Source organism: Hemitrygon akajei, chromosome 1 (assembly GCF_048418815.1).
Source record: "Hemitrygon akajei chromosome 1, sHemAka1.3, whole genome shotgun sequence".
Lineage (NCBI taxonomy): Eukaryota > Metazoa > Chordata > Chondrichthyes > Myliobatiformes > Dasyatidae > Hemitrygon > Hemitrygon akajei.
Window position 1 is genome coordinate 106,755,401 of NC_133124.1, and position 23,014 is coordinate 106,778,414.

The 23,014-nt window shown below is 41.9% G+C and overlaps 1 protein-coding gene across 1 annotated transcript in view; it reads right to left on the bottom strand.

The window, feature by feature from the left end:
- The window catches only part of LOC140729394 (unconventional myosin-Id-like), a 113,331-nt gene that overhangs the window by 24,750 nt on the left and 65,567 nt on the right, over nt 1-23,014 (bottom strand). Inside the window, exons 17-21 of the mRNA XM_073049080.1 lie at nt 20,852-21,075; nt 19,462-19,606; nt 18,466-18,570; nt 14,977-15,090; nt 11,736-11,878 (exon numbers count right to left, since the gene is read on the bottom strand). Of these exons, the coding sequence (XP_072905181.1) occupies nt 11,736-11,878; nt 14,977-15,090; nt 18,466-18,570; nt 19,462-19,606; nt 20,852-21,075 (731 nt within the window). The remainder of the gene's footprint in view (nt 1-11,735; nt 11,879-14,976; nt 15,091-18,465; nt 18,571-19,461; nt 19,607-20,851; nt 21,076-23,014) is intronic.

Sequence of the window (23,014 nt, forward strand, 5' to 3'; positions counted from 1 at the left end):
ATTTCCAAATCAGGAGGGTGGGCAGCTTGGAGAGCATCCTCCAGATTATAGCGTTCCAATGCCTTTGCTGTCCTTGTCCAGCTGGTAGAAGAAATGGGATTTGAAGGTGCCATCTAAGGGGTCTTTGCAAGTTGTTGCGCCCTGTAGAAGCACTGCAAGAATCGGCCACTACAGTGTGTCAGTGCTGGAGTGAGTGAGTGGTTGTGGATGACCTATCAACACCTTTCAAGTGGTCTGCTACGTCTTTTGTGATGTTGAGCTTTTGAGCGTTGGTGAAACTGCACTCATACAGGCAGGCGGAGAGTATTCCATCACACTTGAGCCTTGTAGATGCTGGACAGGCATCATAACTTTGAGAGTTATAATTTATTGAGTTACTTGCCACAGGATAACTAGCCTTTGACCTTCCATCTTACATAGTGTATTAGTGTATGTGGTGTCTCTGTAATACCCAGGGTATTAATAATGGTAGGTTCTGTGATGGCAGTGCCATTGAATGTCAGGGGATGATGGGTGAATTTTCACTGGTGGATTTCTTCATTATCTGGAACCTGTGTGGTGCAAATATTACTTGTCTCCTATCAGCCCAGGCCTGGATAGTGACTTGGCATTGCCGTGTTTGGGAGTGGACCGCTTAATTATCTGAGGAGATCTGTGCCCCTTCACCTAGAGTAGCTAACGAGAATATTTCTGTACTTAGCTTTCCAAACTCATCATGACTTATTAAATCCAGTAGGAACAGCAGAGCTGGCATCAAGATATAGTTCACCTCTCCAAGCTGCAGATCCCTCGTGGATCCCAAGGTTTACAAACCAAATGTAAACCTTTTCCAGAATGCTGCCTGATTAGAGAGCATGCCTTAGGAGGAAAGGTTGAGCAAGTTTGGATTTTTTCTCTTTGGAGTGAAGGAGAATGAGAAGCAACTAGATAAAACTGTATAAGATTGTAAGTGGCATAGGCAGAGCGGACAGCCAGTGTCTTTTTCCCCAGATGATGATGATTAACACCGGAGGAAATCGGCTTAAGATGAGTGGAGGAAAGTTCACAGAGATACCAGAGGTAGGCATTTTACTCAGAGTGGTAAGTACTTTGAACGGTGGTAAAGGCTGATACATTAGAGATGTTTAAGATGCTCTTAGATAGGCATGTGGATGGAAGAACACTGGAAAGTTATGGCCCACACAGGAGGGAAATGTTAGATTGACTGATGAGTAGGTTAAAAGATCGATACAACAGCATGGCTGAAGGGTTCATACTATGCTGTACTGTTCTATAGTCTATATTAAAGTTACAGGATAAGTCTTTCCATGAATGGCCTTGATAAAGCCATTCAGGAAAGTAATGTAAGGATGCACTCTTCCTTGATTCTCTGACAGCTCCTGAGCCTTCTCAAAAGGCACTACAGTCTCACTTGGCTTTCATTAGCGGGGTGTGCAAAGCACAGGAAACCTAAGGGCCTATCTTCATGTTGTCCCATCTGGCCCAGTGGCATATTAAAGCTTGTACTGACTTGCAAATGTCGGATTGCCGCTGCCTTTCTGGTGACTTGATGTTTCATCATATCCACCACCCCCACTTTACAAACCCACGCAATCTATCAATTAAAAATCAGTCCGCTGAGAGAAGTGTGAATGCCCAAAGCCAGCAGACTGACTGAGATTAACCATGTTCAGCACAGGCTACTTTTCAAGCACGTACTTCTGTTCTGAGTTTCTGAAATTGGGTTTTCACAGAAAACACATTTGCCTGACAACCCACGTTAGCCAATAGTGATCTCATGCTTGTTGTCACTTAACTGCTTGGTCATTAGACCATAAGACGATAAGACATAGGAGCAGAATTAGGCCATTTAGCCCATCGAGCCTGCTCCATAATTCAATAGGGCTGATTTATTTTCTCTCTCAACCCATTCTCCTGCCTTCTCCCCATAACCTTTAATTCCCCAACTAATCAAGAACCTATCAAACTTCACTTTAAATGTACTCATTGACTTGGTCTCCAGAGCCATCTGTGGCAATGAATTGCAGAGATTCACCACCCTCTGGCTAAGGGAATTCCTCTTCATCTCTGTCCTTGTATCCTGAGGCTGTCCAAGCCTCCCCCACCACTACAGGAAATGTCCTCTCCGTGTTCACACTATCTTGAAGCCCTCCATTGTTTGGAGTCAACCACAGATGTTGCGTCCCAGCTTTTTTTGTGAAACGCAAGCCAGCGCAGTATGATATGGTGAGCAAGCTGTTGCCCACATATCAGGACCCCCTCTCTGTGCAGCTGATAAATCTAAAGGAATGGCAGAGACCAATACAGTTCAGCATCAGCACCATCACTAACATAGGGAACCCATCTCCGGATTTTTCCTCGGGTTTTACTACCTGAAGCCTCCCCCAGGGTATAGACACAAGGCAGCAGAGGTCTGAGATCAGAGTTCTCCTTCTGCTCGATGAGCTGCCAACCACAGCTGACGAGCCCCAACTGCCCGAAGAGAGTGACTTTAAGGCACCAGTAACCCGCTTCTGACCCCTTTACCTGTCAGTAGTAATGGCTCTGCCAGGCTTAGAAGAAAGCCACACGTGAAGACCAGGAGCTAGACTTGGTTGTTAGAGGCTGCTTGAGATGCATGCCCTTGGGAGCATTTAATAGGAGCTTATCCCTACTGCCACTCCCGACTATATCAACCTTAAGGAACTCACTCTGTCTAGGCTTTCAGTATTATCTAGGTTTCAATGAGATCCCCCTCTCATTCTTCCTAACACCAGTGAGTACAGGCCCAGAGCCTCAAACGCCTCATACGTTAACCCTTTCGTTCCCAAGATCTTTCTTATTAATCTCCTCAGGCCCTCTCCTATGCCAGCACATCCTTTCTTAGATATAGACCCAAAACTATTCCCAATACTCCAAATGCAGTCTGACCAATGCTTTATAAAGCTTCAGCACTAAGTCTTTGCTTTTCTATTCTAGTCCTCTGGAAATTAATGCTAACTTGGCATTTGCCTTCCTTACTACCAACTAAATCTGCAAGTTAACCTTTAGTGAACCCTGCTCTCGGACTTCCCAGACCCTTTGCACCTCTTATTTTTGAATTCACTCCATTTAGAAAAGTGCCTAAGCCTTTATTCCTTCTACCAAAGTGCATGACCATACACTTCCCTACACAGTATTCCATCTGCCACTTTGTTGCCTCTTGTTGTAAAGATTATTCAACTGCCTGCCCTTCTCACCTCTGCTCACAGCTTCAACCCCCAACGATCTGTGTGAAGTAGGTCCCCATTCAATATGCTGTGGTGCATGGGTTGCCCTGTGCCACAATACTGCCAGCAGGTGGCAGGCACTCTCATATCCCTCCCATGGCCTCTTAGAAGCCAGCCAGACGCGTGCTGACAGCTGTCTCTAACAGATGGTGCTGGTCATGTCCTTTATTCCCAGAGCTATAGGGGAGGGAGGGGGGAAGAATAGAATTAGACCTCAAAGCAAGCCATCTGTCACTTGTCAGAGTTTGATTCCGAGAGAGAAAAACTATTTACACCGCATATCCTCTGGCTGTTCAAAAATGGGATTACTCAAGGACAATGATTAGACTATTTCAATGTCCCTGACCAAGGCACAAACACAAACCCATGGCTGTTAAATGGGGAAGACTCAAGGAAGGCAACTGAGCTTTAAATTCAAGGCAACATTTTAGATCATTGTTTAAAATTAACAAACATTTCTGACACAGACACCGATGAACAGTACTAAATTCTTCTTCTCTCTTGTCTCTAATATTTTTGACTCTCTTTTGCACAGTAGGGGAATTAAGGGTTATGGGGAAAAGGCATGGCCAGATCAAACATGATCTTATTGAATGGCGGGGCAGGCTCGATGGGCCGGATGGCCTACTCGGGCTCCTATTTCTTATGTCCTTATGTTCCTTATGACATCACCATCATTATTGGACTTACATAAGTTTTACAAAGAGTGAACGGGAATGAAGAAAAGAGGTTACCAACACTCTAAGAAATGGAGATTGATCTCCTGGATATCATTGAGTGGAATGCGATCAATGTAATAGGAATTCCTGTCCGTAGTTGAAAGAAACAGGAGAACTCCCACATTAACCAGTGTGCACAGCAGCATTAGTGAATTCATGTTGAATAAAACCAAATAAATTAATGGAACAGTTTTGTAATTGTTAGGAAGCACTTCTTCTGAAACCATGATAGTATAGCATCAAGGGAGCGATGGAACGAAAGCTCGGGCAGAGTGATTGGAGACGAGAAAACCTCCTTGTATTGGGATTAACCACAGTTAACAACTCATAATATCCTCAGAGTTTGTAGCTCACTCTGCCACAATGAGTGAATAACTGGAGGAGCTCCCTCAAAATCAAGGGTACATCAAATAGAAACTGCTGGAAACATAATGACCACTTGCATCTCTGGAGAAGTAAGATGATTTCCAATAATTAGAGATATCTTGCCTGAGGAGACAAGCAGACTGACATCACCGTCTGAGTACATCTGCTCATGCCAGCCTTCAGCAAGGCTTTATTGAGCTGTTAAAGTACTGCCTAAACAATTTTATCTTCCACCTGATTTAACTATTGATCTGCAAGTCATGTGGGAGGTTAATTTGAAAAAAATATAGGTTGAGGTCAGACACACAATAGTTTTATGTACTGTCACATCCTGATGGCAGATTTTTATTGTAGTTTTAATATGCAGTTTTAATATACTTTCCTAAGGCATTTCAGTTTTCTACATTAACTAGAAGAAAAACTAGATTAATGAAGAACTAATGTAAATGGCAGATAATGGTTAGCATAGACTCGGTGAGTCAAATGTCCTGATTCTCTTTATAACTCTGATGGATAAAGAATAAATATTGGTCAGTGCACCGACAGGAATTTCCTGGTTTTTTTTCCCCTTTTATACCTATATCTGCTTATCTGTATTCTCAGCTTACTGGAATGAGAATTGCACCCATAACCTTTTGATCCAGAGATGGGACTGCTGCCAGTTGAATAAGGGCTGGCCCAGCTGGTTAGGTAATTGGATCTTTGCAGGGAAGTCGTCAATGTATAATCAAAGTTCAAAGTAAATGTATTATCAAAGTACGTATATGTCACCATATACTACACCAAGAGTGATTTTCTTGAAAACGTTCACAGTAGAACACAGAAATGCAATCGAATCAATGACAAATTACACACAAAGACTGACAAACAACCAATGTGCAGAAGAAGAAAAACTGTGCAAATTCAATATTAATAATAATAGTAATAAATAATTCTGTGAACATGAGCTGTAGGGTCCATGAAGATGGCCACAGAACCAGCTCAGGGTTGAGATGAATGAAGTTATCCATGCTGGTTCAGGAGCCTGATGGTTGAAGGGTAATAATTGTTTCTGAACCTGTGTCAGCGACCTAAGTCCCCTGTGCCCCTTTCTTGATGGCAGCAGTGAAAAGAGAGCATGGTCTGGATGGTAGGATCCCTTGATGATGGACGCTGTTTTCTGACGCCAGCATTCTTTTAGATGTGCTCGATGGGGGTAGGGCCTTTCCTCTGATGGACTGGGCTGTACCCACCACTTCTTGTAGGCACTTCTGCTGTTGTTTTCCTACCAGACTGTGATGCAGGACACTCTCCTCTGTGCATCTATAGGAATTAAAATGGTTGGCCACTGGGAGATTCTGCATTTTGCGGATGGAGCCGAGGCACTTGACAAAGAGATCTCCCAGTTTACGTTGGGTCACACCAATGTAGAGGAGGCCTCATCGGAAGCACCAGATACAATAAATGACTTCAACAGATTCCCAGGTGAAGCGTTGTCTCACGTGGAAGGACTGTTTGTGATCCTGAATGGAAGTGTGGGAAGGGTTGAATGGACAGGTACAGCATTTCTGTCCCTTGCAGGAATATGTGCCAGTAGTGGGAAGGGACAGAAGGACAAGAGAATCATGGAGTGAATGGTCCCTGCAGAAAGCGGAGAGTGGGGGGAGATGTAAAGGTATGTGGGATGGTGGAATACCGTTGAAGATGGTAGAAGTTGCAGAGAATGATGTGCTGGATGCAGAGGCTCATGGGGCGGTAGGTGAGGACAAGAGGAACTCTGTCCCTGTAAGGCAATGGGAAGATGGGGTGAGTGTGTACTTCTGGGAAATGGAGGAGATATGGATGAGGGAGGCATCAATTGTGGAAAAAGGGAAACCCCACTCTTTGAAGGAGGACATCTCCAATGTCCAGGAAAGGAAATCCTCATCCAGGGAACAGATGTGGAGGAGACGAAGGGACTGAGAAAAGGGAGTAGTCTTTTTACAAGAGACAGGTTGGAAAGAGGTATAGTCAAGATAGCTGTGGGAATCAGAGGGTTATTGAAGATATTGGTAGACAGCTTGTCTCTAGAGGTGAAGTCAAAGAGATCAAGAAAGGGGAGAGAGGAGTCAGAAATTGACCAAGTGAATTTAAGGGCAGGATGGAAGTTGGAGGCAAAATTGATTAAATTGACAAGCACGAAGCAAATACCTCATGGGTACATGAGGCAGCAGCAACACATTTGTCAATATAGGGCAGGAAGAGTTGGCCAGCATTACTAGGGAATGTTTGGAATATGGACTATTCCACATGGCCAATGAAAAGGTTGGCATACAGTAGCTGGCACCCATGCAGGTGTCCATGGATACCCCTTGAGTTTGGAGAAAGAGGGAGGAGCCGAAGGAGAAATTGTTGATGGTGAGGAGCAGTTCTGCCAGATGGAAGAGGTTGGTGATGGAGGGGAACTGGCTGGGTCTTTTGTCCAGAAAGAAACAGAGAGCTTTACAGCCTTCTCAATGGGGGATAGAACTGTACAGGGACAGGACAGCCATGGTGGAAATGAGGCTGTCAGGGCCAGGGAATTGGAAGTTACTGAGGAGATGCAGAGTGTTGCAGATGTAGGTGGAAAGGGCCTGGACCAAAGGGGGTAGAAAGGAGTCGAGGTATGTGGACAGTGGAGGTGGCCGAAGTCTAGGTTGGAGCTGGAGCTGGAGGCTGGAATATTTGTGATTTGAAGGCATCCAGGGATGGAACTGGAATTGGAGATGACAGGTTCCATGGTCTTGAGACAGGCGATCTTCCAATCCTTTATGGACACGAGGAAGGTGAAGAACTTGTGGATGAAGGTGTTGATCCAGCAGAAAATGAAATGTTGGAGAGGTCCATGGTAGACAGAGGAGAATGAGGTACAGACCTGTGGCATGTAGAAACTGGAAGGCGAAGTGGCTGAAGAAGCAGTCAATCAAACACAGGTACCTGGGATCCTCAGTGAGGCCTGAAAACGGAGCTGGAAGCCATGTGATAGGGTAATGAGACTGGGTGAGGACCTGGTCGAAGAGCTGGTGGGCAGCAGAGATCACAGCAGCGAGAGAAGGTCTCACTGAATTCCCGAAGAGAAGTCTTAAACTTCTTCAGGGCAGGCATTAGGGCTGTACTTAGCCTTACAGCCATCAGTGTGAAGCGAGTAGAGCAGGGGGCTAAGCACACAGACTTGCGGTGCAGCTGTGCTGAGGTAGTTGTGGAGATGTTGTTGCCAATCCGAACCAACCAGGGTCAGCTGTGGTCAACACCACGCCACAAAAGCAAGAGGTATTTCACAAGGATATGGATTCTCATTAGACAGTAAAGAAAAATGATTGAAAATGAAAGCTTATGGAGCTAATTTCTCCACCAACCCCCATCCCGACAAACAGAACATTAATGTAGTGTGAAAACACTAGACAAGTGCCCCAGCTTTTACCATGGAGACAGAGATGATGTACTTTAAAGAGTGTTGTGTTCCTGATTACTTTTTTCAGTCAGTCATTAAACCTACTTCTAAGCTTTGTTTGTGAGATTAGAACAAATAGCAGGCAACTGTCATCTTATTATAGGAACCTCCCAAGCAGATAAAGCAGCCACACATCAAGTAATTGGTGTCAACAGGGTGTTAGTGAAAGCTAATTTTGTCCTTTTAAAAGTTGTCAGTAACAGGGAACAGAACATTCTCTGTGCAGTCTGCATCTGGTGCTAGAAATAAAGAGCTTCAGATCAGCTGCTGCATGAATTCCACACAAGCTTTGCTCTAGCTTGCTCCATTGGAAATCAGACCTGGGATAGATGCAGATATCCCATCAGCATAGTCCTTAATATTGTTCTCTTCCTGCCCAGGCATAGAGAAGCAACATATTATCTACAGCATGTATCTTTTAATTTTACTTTATTTTTACTTTATTAAAATTGAAACATATAAGATAATCGGGATTTATCGGGATGGAGGCCGGTGACTAGCGGGGTGCCTCAGGGATCTGTTTTGGCCCCAATGTTGTTTGTAATATACATAAATGATCTGGATGATGGGGTGGTAAATTGGATTAGTAAGTATGCCGATGATACTAAGGTAGGAGGTGTTGTGGATAATGAGGTGGGTTTTCAAAGCTTGCAGGGAGATTTATGCCGGTTAGAAGAATGGGCTGAACGTTGGCAGATGGAGTTTAATGCTGAGAAGTGTGAGGTTCTACATTTTGGCAGGAATAATCCAAATAGAACATACAGGGCATTGAGGAATGCAGTGGAACAGGGAGATCTAGGAATAACAGTGCATAGTTCCCTGAAGGTGGAGTCTCATGTAGATAGGGTGGTGAAGAAGGCTTTTGGAACGCTGGCCTTTATAAATCAGAGCATTGAGTACAGAAGTTGGGATGTAATGTTAAAATTGTACAAGGCATTGGTAAGGCCAAATTTGGAATATTGTGTACAGTTCTGGTCACCGAATTATAGGAAAGATATCAATAGAGAGAATGCAGAGACGATTTACTAGGATGTTACCTGGGTTTCAGCACTTAAGTTACAGAGAAAGGTTGAACAAGTTAGGTCTCTATTCATTGGAGTGTAGAAGGTTGAGGGGGGATTTGATCGAGGTATTTAAAATGTTGAGAGGGATAGATAGAGTTGACGTGAATAGGCTGTTTCCATTGAGAGTAGGGGAGATTCAAACGAGAGGACATGATTTGAGAGTTAGGGGGCAAAAGTTTAAGGGAAACACAAGGGGGTATTTCTTTACTCAGAGAGTGATAGCTGTGTGGAATGAGCTTCCTGTAGAAGTAGTAGAGGCCAGTTCAGTTGTGTCATTTAAGGTAAAATTGGATAGGTATATAGACAGGAAAGGAGTGGAGGGTTATGGGCTGAGTGCGGGTAGGTGGGACTAGGTGAGATTAAGAGTTCGGCACGGACTAGGAGGGCCGGAATGGCCTGTTTCCGTGCTGTGATTGTTATATGGTTATAATTAAGGGATTGGACACGCTAGAGGCTGGAAACATGTTCCCGATGTCGGGGAAGTCCAGAACCAGAGACCACAGTTTAAGAATAAGGGGTAGGCCATTTAGAATGGAGTTGAGGAAAAACTTTTTCACCCAGAGAGTTGTGGATCTTTGGAATGCTCTGCCTCAGAAGGCAGTGGAGGCCAATTCTCTGGATGCTTTCAAGAAAGAGTTAGATAGACCTTTTAAAGATAGCGGAGTCAAGGGATATGGGGAGAAGGCAGGAATGGGGTACTGATTGTGGATGATCAGCCATGATCACATTGAATGGCGGTGCTGGCTTGAAGGGCCGAATGGCCTACTGCTGCACCTATTGTCTATTGTGTATTACTTATTGATGAGCCTGTTGACGTGGAACCAGTGAAATCTCCACCCAAGTTGCTGGCAGCCCTCTTTACAGAAACATTTTTAAAGCTGCTGAATTATATTGAAAGCTTTGTTGAAATTTGCAGGGCTGCATCACTTTTTTGTGCTCCCCTCTTCGCAGGGCTCTCCAATCCCCTGGTTCTTCCATTTCATTCCTTTGTGAAGATGTAACAAAACAAATTGATGAAGGTAGAATGGTGGATGTGTAACCTCATACAGAAAGTCAGAAGGCATAGGATCCAGGGAAATTTGACAGTGTGCATTCAGAATTGGCTGGTCCACAGAAGCCGGAGGATAGCAATAGATAGAGTGTATTCCATCCGGATGTCTGTGACTAGTGGTGTTCTAGGGATCTGCTCTGGGACCCCTGTTCTTTGTGACTTTTATAAATAATTTGGATGATAAAGTGGAAGGATGGGTTGGTAATTTTGCAGGTGACATAACGGTTGATGTTGTTGTGGATAGTGTGGAAGGTTGCCATTGTTACAACAGGATATTGACAGGATGCAGAGCTGGGCTGAGAAGTGGCAGGTGGGGTTCAATGTGGAAAAGTGTGAAGTGATTCACTTTGGAAGGTTGAATTTGAAGGTAGAGTACAAAGTTAATGGCAGGATTCTTAGCAGAGAGGAGGAACAGGTACCTTGGGATCTACATCTTTAGATTCCTCAAAATTGCCACACAACTTGATGGAGTGGTTGAGAAGAGTATGGTCTTCATTAGTCAAGGGATTGAATTCAGAAGCTGTGAGGTAATATTGCAGCACTATAAAACACTTGGTATATTGTGTTCATTATAGGAAGCATATGGAAGCTTTAAAGAGGATGCAGGTAAGATTTACCAATCTGCTGCCTGGATGTGAAAGCATGTCTTACGAGGATAGGTTGAGTGAGCTGGGGTTTTTCTCTTTACAGCAGGGGCTCACAACCTTTTTTATGCATGGACCAATACCCCATTAAGCAAGGGGTCTGTGGGCCCTAGGTTGGGAACCCCTGCTTTAGAGGGAAGAAGGATGAGAGGTGCCTTGATATAGTTGTATAAGATGATAAGGGGCATAAACAGTAAGAGACATTTTCACACGACAAAATGGCTAATATATGGTGGCATAATTTTAAGGTGATTGGAGGAAAGTATAGTGGGGACATCAGATGTAAGTACTTTGCACAGGGAGTTGTGGGTGTGTGGAACGCAGTGCCAGGGTGGTAGTAGAGACAGGTGTATTAGGAACATTTAAGAGATTATGTTCTATGTTTTAAACCACTCATATCTTGGTAAAGATGCACATTCATATCTTCTGGTACTCATATCCTGCCACACTATCCTACTCAGTACTGTCTTAAACCATCTCAAGTCACCACTATTGCAGAAACCCAATCACCATCACCAGCTCTTCCAAAATGACTGCAGCCTCACACAACGCTACTCTCCCTATATCAGCAGCTTCAAGCCAAGTCCAGTTTACGAACTGGCAAACCTGAGGATGATTGCTTTCTGTACTAACTGTGGCCATTGCATTTACTAGAAGATATTTTAGTGTTCGCTGATTTTGTCAAATTAATTTTCTATGTTCTATATTTACGAGACTCTTAGGAACATGGATGGAAGAAAGAAAAGTGGAGGGCTTTGTAGGAGGGAAGGGTAAGATTGATGTTAGAGCAGGTTACAATGTTAGCACAAGTGCGAAAGGCCTGTACGTCGTAGTACCATTCTATGTTCTGTGTTCTATATTTAATGCCAATTAACACTGACCTCCAAATAGTTTTTACACTACAGAAATATCACTCTTTTTTTCACGTCTGATGGCCAACTGCTAGGAAATGAAAGATGGTTAAAATCCTGACACCAAACTCATGCAACAAGATAATCAAATCTCAGCCATGGTCCAGAAGAATTATTGCTCTGGAAAACAACAAATTGTTGCCACAAAACTATAAATTTTAAGACATGTGACCTGTTCCTGAACACATGCAATATCTACACATTATAGGCCTGTATTTTCATGGTCAGCCAACAGCCGCATAATGGCATACCTGTTTTTATTTCCATCACAATGTATCACTTACTTGTTAAAGTGATTTGCCAGGACCCCAACAACTTCTCCAATCCTATTCAACTCCCCTTGTAGGCAAACAACCAGGTCGTCATTTGTCTTTGTGTGGAAGATGATCAATTGATCCATGCCATCAGTGACACTGAGTCCAGTAACCTAAAAGATCAAATGGAGGTGCAAGAGCTTCATTTAGATTGTGCAGCGTATGTCTTCAGTGACAACGTTGTCAAAAGTAAAAGCATTTCATAGAAACATAGAAAACCTACAGCACAGTTACAGGTCCTTCAGCTCACAAAGTTGTGCTGAACATGTCCCTACCTTAGAAATTACTAGGCTTACCTATAGCCTTCTAGTTTTCTAAGCTCTATGTACCTATCTAAAAGTCTCTTAAGAGACCCTATCATATCCGCCTCCACCACCGTTGGCGGCAGCCCATTCCACGCACTTACCACTCTCTGAGTAAAAAATTTGCCCCTGACATTCTTTTAAATCATCTGCTGGTGTATCAGTCAATAGTGTGTCCTATCGTTCCGAATCTGGAAACCATACAGAAATTTCAACTAGAAATACACATCTGTACACCATTCAGCCCATCAGCTCTGTTCCCTGCCTCGTTTGGATCATGTTTGACTCATCCATCAACTGCTTTCATGCAGTTTTGTTTCATTTAGTTTGTTGTCCTTAACTAACAAAAAAAAGTTGATAGATCTAAGTGCCCAGAATCCACAAGCTGACTCTTGATTTCTGTTATGCTTAGTTTCCACAAGTGCCTCTGGGTTGCACTCCACATTGGCCTAGTTCCAAGTTTTATATGCTCCCTTGTTCTGAGATCCTCACAAGATGTCATGATTTACTCAATCAGAATGTCTTTGTTATTTTAGAGAAGTAACTTGTGTTTTTGCAGCATTTCTCATGGTGTAATAGTCATTACACCCAAAGAAGTACTTTGGTTTTATAATACTGGGGTGTCTATAATTTTTATTTCTCTTGAATCAAAAGCCTGCATTATGATTAAGCCACGAAGGTTCCTTTAAGAATCTTAGGTTAGACTTCACATAGTTCCCTTATTTGGGTAAATGAGGAAAATTCCATTAAAATGGCACCTTTCATGATCCCAGGACATTCCAGAGTGAAAATCAGCTAATTAATTTCTTTTGAAGTGAGTCGCTGTGATAATGTAGTAATATGATACTGCAGCCAATTAATACGCAACGTCCTGCTACAAGCACTCAAGTGAGAATAATCAGATAATCTATATTTTATTTAGGTTAATAGAGGAAAAAATCTTTTCTTGGATAACACCACCATGGCACCTTGTATATCCGTCTAAGAGAGAAGACTGGATTTTATGTTAATATCTACCCCAAAAGGTGACAACTCTGCACTCTCTTGGTGCTACACTGGAGCGACCGCTCACAAATTATACAAGGGTGCAGAAGAGAATATAAACACAGTTTTCTGATTCAAAGACAAAAACACTTTCAGCTGAGAGAAAGCTTGGAGTTCTTTGTATCTGAATTTAAAACTCACACTGGACTTCAATCTGTTTATTGGTAGCACCTTATTTGTTTGTCAACTTACGGATTGTCTAGAAATCACATCAGGCAGGGCTTAGACAACCTCGTGGCTTTAAAACGCTACCTCTAACCTCTCAGGGTCGGGCCGAAAGGGAAGATACAAATACATCCAAAATATAGTTACAAGGATTGTCAGCTCCAGTCATTTAGACTCTCTCTTTGAAAAGATTCCTAATGTGAGATTCCATCTATAAAAGGCAATGATCAAGGATGAGATCTGTTCAATTTAAGGGACAACGCCAGCTGCATTGGAAGAATATGCTTTGGTTTGATGGCACACTAATTGGGCACTTGACCCTACTATCTCCAGGTATGGTTGGAATCATACCGGACACAAAGGAAGATGGTTGTGATGGTTGGAGGTCAATCACTTCATCCTCAGGACATCACTGCAGGCATTCCTCAGGGAAGTGTCCTATGACCAACCACCTTCAGTTGCTTCATCAATGACCTTCCTTCTATCATAAGATCAGAAGTTGGGATGTTCGCAGATGACTGCACAACACCATTTATAACTCCTCAGACAGAGAAACAGTTCATACCCAAATGCAGCAGGACCTGGACGATATCCAAGCTTGAGCTGACAAGGAGTAAGTAACTTTCGAGCCACACAAATGCTCAAGTGCCAATCTCCAACAAGAGAGACTCTACCATCATCCCTTGACATACAGTGGCATCTCCAACACTGAATTCCCTACTATCAACATCCTGGGGGTTTCCATTGACAGGAAACTGAACTGGTCTAACCATATAAACACCATGATACCAAAGCAGGTCAAAGGTTAGGAATCCTGCCGTGTGTAACTCACCTCCTGACTCCCCAAAGCCTGTCCAACATCTACAAGGCTCAGGTCAGGAGTTTAATGGAATACTCGCCACTCGCCTGGATGAGTGCAGCTCCATCAACACTCAAGAAGCTTGACACCAACCAGTACAAGGCAGCCCACTTGATTGGTACCCCTTCCACAAGCATCCAATCCCTCCATCATCAATGAACAATTGCAGCAGTGTGTACTATCTACAAGATGCACTGCAACAGCACACATACTGTAAGTTCTTAAGGCAGCACCTTCCAGACCCACGACCACTAACATGTAGAAGGATGAGAACAGCAGATACCTGGGAACACCAACCCTTCGAAATCCCCCTGCAAGTCACTCACCATCCTGACTTGGAAACATCGCTGTTCCTTCATTGTCACTGGGTCAAAATCATGGAATTCCCTCCCTAACAGCACTGTGGGTGTACCCCACCTCAGGGACTGCGGCGGTTCAAGAAGACAGCCCATTACCACCTTCTCAAAGGCAACTAGGGATGGGCAATAAATATTGGCTTAGCTGGCAACACCCATATCCTGTAAATGAATAAATTTTTAAAAGATACCTGCTTCATTATGATCTCGCATTTTATTGTTTACCTGCACTGTGCCTTCTCTGTAGTTGTTAAACTTTATTCTGCATTGTTAGTGCTTTACCTTGTTTTACTTCAATATGTAGTGTAGTGACTTGATCTGTATCAACAGTATGCAAGACAACCTTTTCAAGGAGTCTCAGTACATGTGACAATAATAATCCAACACCAATACAAGGAAAGGAAGACCGAATGGTATGTATATTTGTTTTATGAATCAAGTATATTATTGAGATAAAAGGGGATGATACCCAGCTGGATACTCACTTGATTAAGTGGCAGCACTTTCATATTTTTGTAGCGTTTGGCTGGCTCTAGTTTGTACAGGTGCAAGTCAGTAATGAGAATAGCTCGGTCTTCACATTTGTTGAACCTATTTACCTTATCAACACAGAAGAAATAATTACATTTACTGAGGAATCAATAAACATTCCAAACCAAAGTATGCAGTTATGCAAAGAACATGAACAGATATAAAAGCACACACATACACTCACACACATACTCATTTCATTTAATGAAAGCTTTCAAATTAACATTGGACTATTCAGTAGAATTTGTTCAATTCCTTATTCCTGAGTGTCTATTTATTGTCACAATTCAAATCTCACTGAGCCCTATACACAGATTGTTGTCTGCTTAGGTCATAGAGCCCAGAATACTTTTCAGAGATATGCCAGCCCAAAAGGAATTATATTTAGATGGTCAGATTATAAACATTTCTCAATATTGCCCTTAGCCAGCCATATAGTTGCACAAGAAGTGTTTGTGAGAAAAATGTCCTTTAAAGGACAAAAAAAACCATTTGTCAACCAGGCTGGGCTTGATATCTTCTGTACCTGATGAAAGAACAAGCAGCAGTTGACCACTATGCTACATCCTGGAGACTGAGAGGCAAGGCTCAGGCCCCAATTGCCTTTATACCGGGGTCTGTGGGAGGAGCCACAGGAGCAGTCAGCAGGGGGAGCGTGTCCAGACAGGTATTTGTAGTTCACCACAGTACCATTGGAAACAGCAACCATGGAATGAAATTGAACTTTGCTAATAAATCTAGTTTGAACTTTCAACTTTGTCTGGTTTAACTACCAGAGAAGATTACAATAAACAACCAATCAAAAATAAACTGAATACTTGGTGAAATGTATACTGTATGTTCACACTCAAATAGTCACATACATGCATGCAGATATACATTTTTATGTTCATTCATTCACAAGTCTAACATTCAGATACAACTACATGCTAATATCCAATTCTACATGACAATATAGCTGTATGCATACACATAACAACTCCCCGGTCCATTATAATTATTTTTCTGAAAGGAGCAGTCACTAACTTAACGTTGCATCTGGCTGCATCACAGCCTGGTATGGAGGGGGCAGAGAGTTGTAGACTCAGCCGGCTTTCCCACCTGCGAGGACAGCCTCAAGAGATGGTGCTTCAAGAAGGTGGCATTCATCACCATCCAGGACCCGCACTAACAATCAGGGGAAAAGGTACAGGAGACTGAAGACCCTCCCTTAATGATTCAGAAATAGCTTATTTCCCTCTGCCATTAGATTTAAAAATGGTCCATGAACCCATGAACACTACCTCATTATTCTTTAATTTCTGCACTATGTATTTACCTTTGTGTGTGTGTGCACGCATGCGCCCTTAACTCCTGGTGGAGTCATCAGGGTGCCGTCATGACAAGCTTTTTGCACCGATCTTTTTTGGTGATTGCTCATCATGTGGTGTGTCTTGGGCATCTGAAACCTGGCAGAGCCCATCCCTCTCCAGGTTCTTGGAGCCAGCTGGATTCGAACTCAGGAGCCTTCACTCCGAAGTCCGGCACTGAGGCCACTACACCACCAGCCGGCTTCATTTACCTTTATAATAGAGTAATTTCATGTCTTTACACTGTACTGCTATTGCAAAATAACACATTTCAACATAATTTAAGTAATAAATCCAATTCTAATTTCTAATTCTGAATATTGTACAATTTTCTTTAATAGTTGTAAAAATACTTCAGTTGTGGATTAATTTTATACTTCAATTCATTTGGTTATTTTATAGCACAAGTGTGATAATTATCCATTGTTTTATTCTTTGTATTAACCTATTCTTAAATCTCTTGATCAGTTATTTTATCATAGAACTGCATTTGAGCCCTTCACATCAAGGTCAGTAAGGCTTCAATTTGTGAGATCAAAATGGATTTTTCTGAATGTTGAATGGATCAAGATCTGGAACAAAAGATAGACATAGAATGCAAGGAAACGGGAGCTAGAGTAGGTCTGTCAAGCCTTCCCCGCCATTCAATATGATATGGCTAGCCTGACCCAGTCCTCAACCTCTATTCTCTGCTATTTCCACATATGTCTGAGTATTTCAAAATATTATCTATTTGCCCTTAAGATAGCATTGCTGACTGATCATCACAGCCCTCCAGGGTAGAGAATTCCAGAGATATACCACATTCTATGAGAAAAAAATCACAACAGACATCAAATTGAAATTATTATGCCTTATCTTGTAACTATTTCCCCTTGTTCAAGGCTGTCCCATTAGTGAAAACATCTCAATGTCTACTCATCATGCCCTTGATTTTCTTCCATGTCTCAATGAGATCATTTCTTATTCTGCTAAAATCCAAAGAATGCAGATTGAAACTTCTTTAGCTGCTTATGATAGAATGAACCTCTAGTGGACAGCTTCCAACACCATTATATTGCATCTTAAATAAGGGGACCAAAACTTTGCAGGAGGTTCCAGGTGTGACCTCACTAACACACTGAATAACTGTAACAATCCTTTTCTATTTCTAAACTCCAACCCTCTTGCAAAAAAGACCAATTTTTCATTTGCGTTCCTAATTATATGCTGCACCTGCCTGCTAACATTTTGTGATTCATGCACAAGAACACAGCTACCTCTGCACTTCAGTAATTTCCACTTACCGTCCGTTCAGATAATTGTCTGCATTTGATTTCTCCTTCTGAAGTGCACATCCTCACATTTTCCCACATGAACCACTGTTTGCCAGCTCTTTGGCCACCCACTCAATTTGCATCCTTTCACAGAGTCCAAATATCCACTCGACAAGTTGCCTTTCAACCTACTTTTGCGTTACCTACAATTTACACCTCCCCCCCCCCCCTTTAGGTCTTTAAAACAAATTCTAAATGACTGAAGTCCAATAACATCAGTTCCTACTTCCCAGACCCATTTATTTAAACTTTCTTGTTCTCTGTTATAACGTCTTTACTCCATGCTCAGTCATAACATAATTTGTCCTTTGAAAAAACTATCAATACTGATGATGATGGTGGTGGTGAAGACTAAATTATATAACTATAAGCCAAGAGTGGAATCAATAGACAAAGATCTAACTCATGGTTAAGATAGCAAGAGAACCAGGGAAGAGAGAATGAGGACTATTTTGCATATAAACAAGCTACTGTGATCTGGAATATGCAACCTGAAATTGTGGAGGAACCAGATTCAAAAATAAACTTTAAAAGGGAAATGAATATATGTTAAACACAATTCAATTTTCATGGGAAAGGATTTCTCTTTCCAGGAGTGGTGGAGTGTCATTCAATTAAATGATGACTTTACTACCTTGGCTTTTTAATCAGGGGCATTAATTCTAACAATTACTCAATGAAATAAAATAGTAGGTGATGGGGATTCTGAATGAACATTGTACTAACATCAACAGAGATAATGAGGTTTTAGATGATCACCTATCTTCTTTCTCCTTACCTTTCGGACATGTGCAGAGAACAGTACGCTGTTGAACTTTTCCTTACATTTTAGCCCATTCCTGGAGGTGACATACTGAGACTTCATCTCTGGGTTATCCCTGTCCTAAAAGAACAGAGTTTACAATGTCAGATTGTGTCCTCGGAGAACGTGGCAAGGATATATTGTGTTGGATAACTGTTTAGGTCAGCTTCACTTGATGCTCCATCTGTGTTCTCCTCAAACAGAAGAGGCAGTATTCGCAGGAGGAATAGATTTGTAATCAATAAGGTTCTTCCCCTTGCCCCCAGGCAATGTCATAGTGACTTTCTATCAGAAAGGATTATTGGCAGTTTGAGAACATCAGAGGCCCATTCAGCCTCAACAAGCCTTTGGCAGCACTCCCTTACATCTTGTAATTCAATATCATTTACCCCTTTTGCTTGAAAGCCTTAACATCAAACATAAATCTACCCATCCTACTCTTAGATGGATAATATATGCACTATGTAAATCCTCAAGTGCTTTACATAATAATAATAATCTGACAAAGAAGTGATTTGTGAATCAGAATGATGAAAAAGTTTATAAAGGTATATAATGCAAGGATGTGTATGTGTGTGTGGGAGGGAGGGAGGGAGAGAGAGAGGGAGAGAGAGGGAGAGAGAGGGAGAGAGAGGGAGAGAGAGGGGGGGGGGGGGGGAGAGAGAGAGAGAGAGAGAGAGAGAGAGAGAGAGAGAGAGAGAGAGAGAGAGAGAGAGAGAGAGAGAGAGAGAGAGAGAGAGAGAGAGAGAGAGAGAGAGAGAGAGAGAGAGAGAGAGAGATTTCTTTTCCACTTGGAGCATTATGCCAAATGTGTCTGTATTTGCCAAATTCTCTTTTTAACTTTGACTTTCTTTGGTTTTGCTTCATCGGTGCCCTTGTGAATGACTGAGATGATTACAAAGGATTAGTTCAATGTGTCGAAGGAAGAGTAGCCACGTAGTTGAGAGGGCATTAAGGTGAAAGATTACTTACAGATGAGAGGTAATCCTGTTCCCACGCTCTCTGTAAACCCCACTCTTTCCTCCGTCCCAGCAAAGCATCCATTGCTGCAATTTTTACCTTGATCTGTGGCATGTCAGAAGGTGCGATGTTCTTGACAATCTGCCGTGCCCTCCACCTGTAAAGAAACCACCTGTTTCAGCTGGTGATACAGTTGTAGTCAGCAATAGAAAACCCTGATTTTATCAGGATTTCAAGGGCCAGGAAAGTGAAGGATAAGAATCTTGATTACATTCTACATTCCTTCTGTTTTTTGCTGTAACTTTTGCAGAGGAAGGGATAAGATGTCATCAGGAAGTTCATCTTTTTCGAGTCCCTAATAACACAGCTGAAGATAATTATTTTCTACCTAGAAAACTAAGAAAGCTGCTTTGATGGACACCAGTGGAAGGGCTTTCTGACCCAAAGGACTTCATTGTTGTAAAAAACACTCAGAAACATTACAATTTGAGAGAAAGTGACATCAATATTTGACCCCTTCTCACCAATTAGCTCATTACAGTCTCAAATGCTTTATATTTATACTATATGAAGTGAATGTTTTTGTAATATAATGGCAAGTTATACAGTAGATATTACAGATAGTCAGTGTTTAAAAGTTGATCTGTATTTAACCCATCATGTACCTCCACAGTGAGTACAGGTTCAGGATACAGCATTGCGCAAAAGCCTTAGGCAAATATATATAGTTAGGGTGCCTAATACTTTTGCATAGTCCTGCACTTGTCAACATGAAGTGGAAAGCGAGTTTGTAAATCAGGGTGGAGGGGTGTGGTACAGGTTGCAGGGAAGGAGAGCCAGGGACAAGGTTGGCACGGTGCAGACATACCCAGCCGTAAGACGCTTGATTCTAAACATTTGGTTTATTGATCATTACAGAATGTCTCTCTGGTGCTTCCTGCTCTCTCACCTCTCCCTGCCCCTTTATCACTCTCAGTCCACAATAGTGACCCATATCAGAATCAGGTTTATCATCACTCACTTATGTCATGGAATTTTGTTTCTTTTTGCAGCAGCAGTACAATGCAATACATAAAATCACTGCAGTACTGTGCGAAGTCTTAGGCACCCTGGCTATATATATGTGCCTAAGACTTTTGCACTGCATGTAAAGAGAATTTTGTGTTTCAAATGATGTCAGAATTCTTAACAAGAGAACGTAGTGGGAGTGTTACGCTGTTTCTAACACATCCTACATGTGTCATGATTAGAACCTGAAACCAGGTAGTGGGGGTTTTATGTTGTATCTAACCTGCACTGTCCCTGCTTTGGTAGTGATCAAGAGGAAGTAATGATCATTTTTGCTCTGAATCCGTTATTGCACAGAATATTTAACAAAAATCGTTACAAAAATATGTTTTACCTTCTGAAAAGGTGCTTCATGTTCTCCTCAAATTTGATTAAGACTGTTGGAGGCTTTGGCCAGATCACACTTTTTCCATAGTCATTCATGCTCCTTACATTCTGGAAGCGTGTTATTACCTCCAAGAGATAGGCCTTAACTTTGTACGTCTTGTAACGACTCATAATTGTGTAGACAGCTTTCATGCCTCGGCAACGTTTCCTAGCAAGGGTCCCTCTCCAAATCTGCCAATGTAAATTGATAAAGCAGATGGTGACAATTCTTAGCATTTCCTTGTACATTATTACTAAATCAAATCTCATTGAAGAACTGAGCAAATATTGGCCTGTCCTCTGAGGGGGTCAGGGTTCCAATCCAAAACTGATCAATGGAATGCAACTTTCCACTGTCTCCCCTTTGTGTACAGTGATTCTCTGATTCAATCAGCATGAATCCCCAGCATTAACACTGCATCAGTAATTATCAGAGCACGACTGCTCATTCCACAGAGCATCAACCTGCTATGTTGTTTCACAAACTACGCAGATGTTTATGGTAATTTATCAATTTTTCATCTATAATTCATAGTGAAGTTCTTAATCAAGTAGCAGAAGCCTGGAATGAATTCCATGGGGGATTCATTCAGCAGCCAGCGATATTTCTTCCAACTAGTGGGGAAAGGAAGAATATGCAAATACAATGTGTAACGGTACTACTGACGAGGTTGCAGGTAAACAATACCAAGTGGCCTTGGTTTTGGCACTGCAAACAGGGCTTTAGTCGACACATAGCCTGATATTATATTAGTCCTGGAACATGCTGGTCGAACAGTGTAATCAGTACTCTACAAAGCAACTGATTCACATTACACCACCCTTGAGATTGTTTCAATAGAACCTTTATTTTAGCTGATATTCAAGCTTTCTTGCAACTGCTCGAGGAATGTTTTCTGGTAAACTGTAGAGGGAGATTTACACATTAAACACAAAGGAAATAGAATTTGGGAGAGCCGTAATACAGGCGGATAAATCCCCAACATCGACTTCACACTCTGGCACAAAATCAAGATCTACCTCACACCTCCATGTGTAAACTCCCAAGTGATTTCCCTCGCTACTATAAGAGGCACTTCTGATTAGTGCTTGTGTTTTTATTGTGGACGTAACCCAATTATTTTAACTGAGTAATTTTAATGTAGTTGATTTGATAAAAACAAATTGTACAGGAGATTCAGCTGGAGCAAATAGATATTCACATAAGAAAATATTGAGCGGAAGGCAGCCCTACAAATCTGGGGAAAGGAATTGCTCACTGCTAAGACTGGCCTTTGAATTCTCTGTGGAATTCATGATGCAGCTTCAGTTACTTGATAAGAATTTTTCTATGAATAATTAATTAGAAATTAGTAGATTGCTGTGAACAGCTGCAGCTTCCATTTATTAAAGCAACAGAGCTGTCTGCTTCTGTTCCTGTTCAGTTGCTGTGGCCTATTTTTCCTTTGCAGGTCTGCACCTTTATACCACTACTTTATCACGGTCATTAATCTGCTCATATTAAGCACACAGAGGAAATAAAAGCATTTTGGTGCCTTGGAGGTGAAATGGGAACTAAAGTAAAATACAAACACTTCAACATGCTTTTAATTATGTCGTTTTGCCATGGTGTTTATGCTGCAATGAACTTGGCAGCCCTGACACTAATAAATAGACACTATGTGAGCTCACTACACAGACTACAATTTCCGAAATGTTTGTCAATGTAAATTGCATGCTTTAGTCTGAGTTCAAAACATGTCCAGGCAAAAAAAAAGGGAACAGCATCTCTTGAGAGATTTGCTCCACGATCAATGTATGTGCTGCACTGTATGAAACCACAAGTAGAAATGTTTCTCACGGGACAGGAATTCTAAAAAATGAAGAAACCAGGTTTTAATTTCTGGTATGGAATTGAAACTCCATTGGATTTCAGTGTCCCTACTTTTGCTTTTTCTTAATATATCCATATGGTTGCCTGTTTATATATGTGACTGAATATTTGTGTTCCTTTATTTTGTGACTGTGTACTTGGTTGTTGACATTACTGAATGCATGTAAGTGTAGGTATAGGTATGACTTCATAGGTTTTCTCCACATGCTTCTTTACATTTGTGTGCTTGCATGCATTCCTTTGTATGTGTCTGTATGC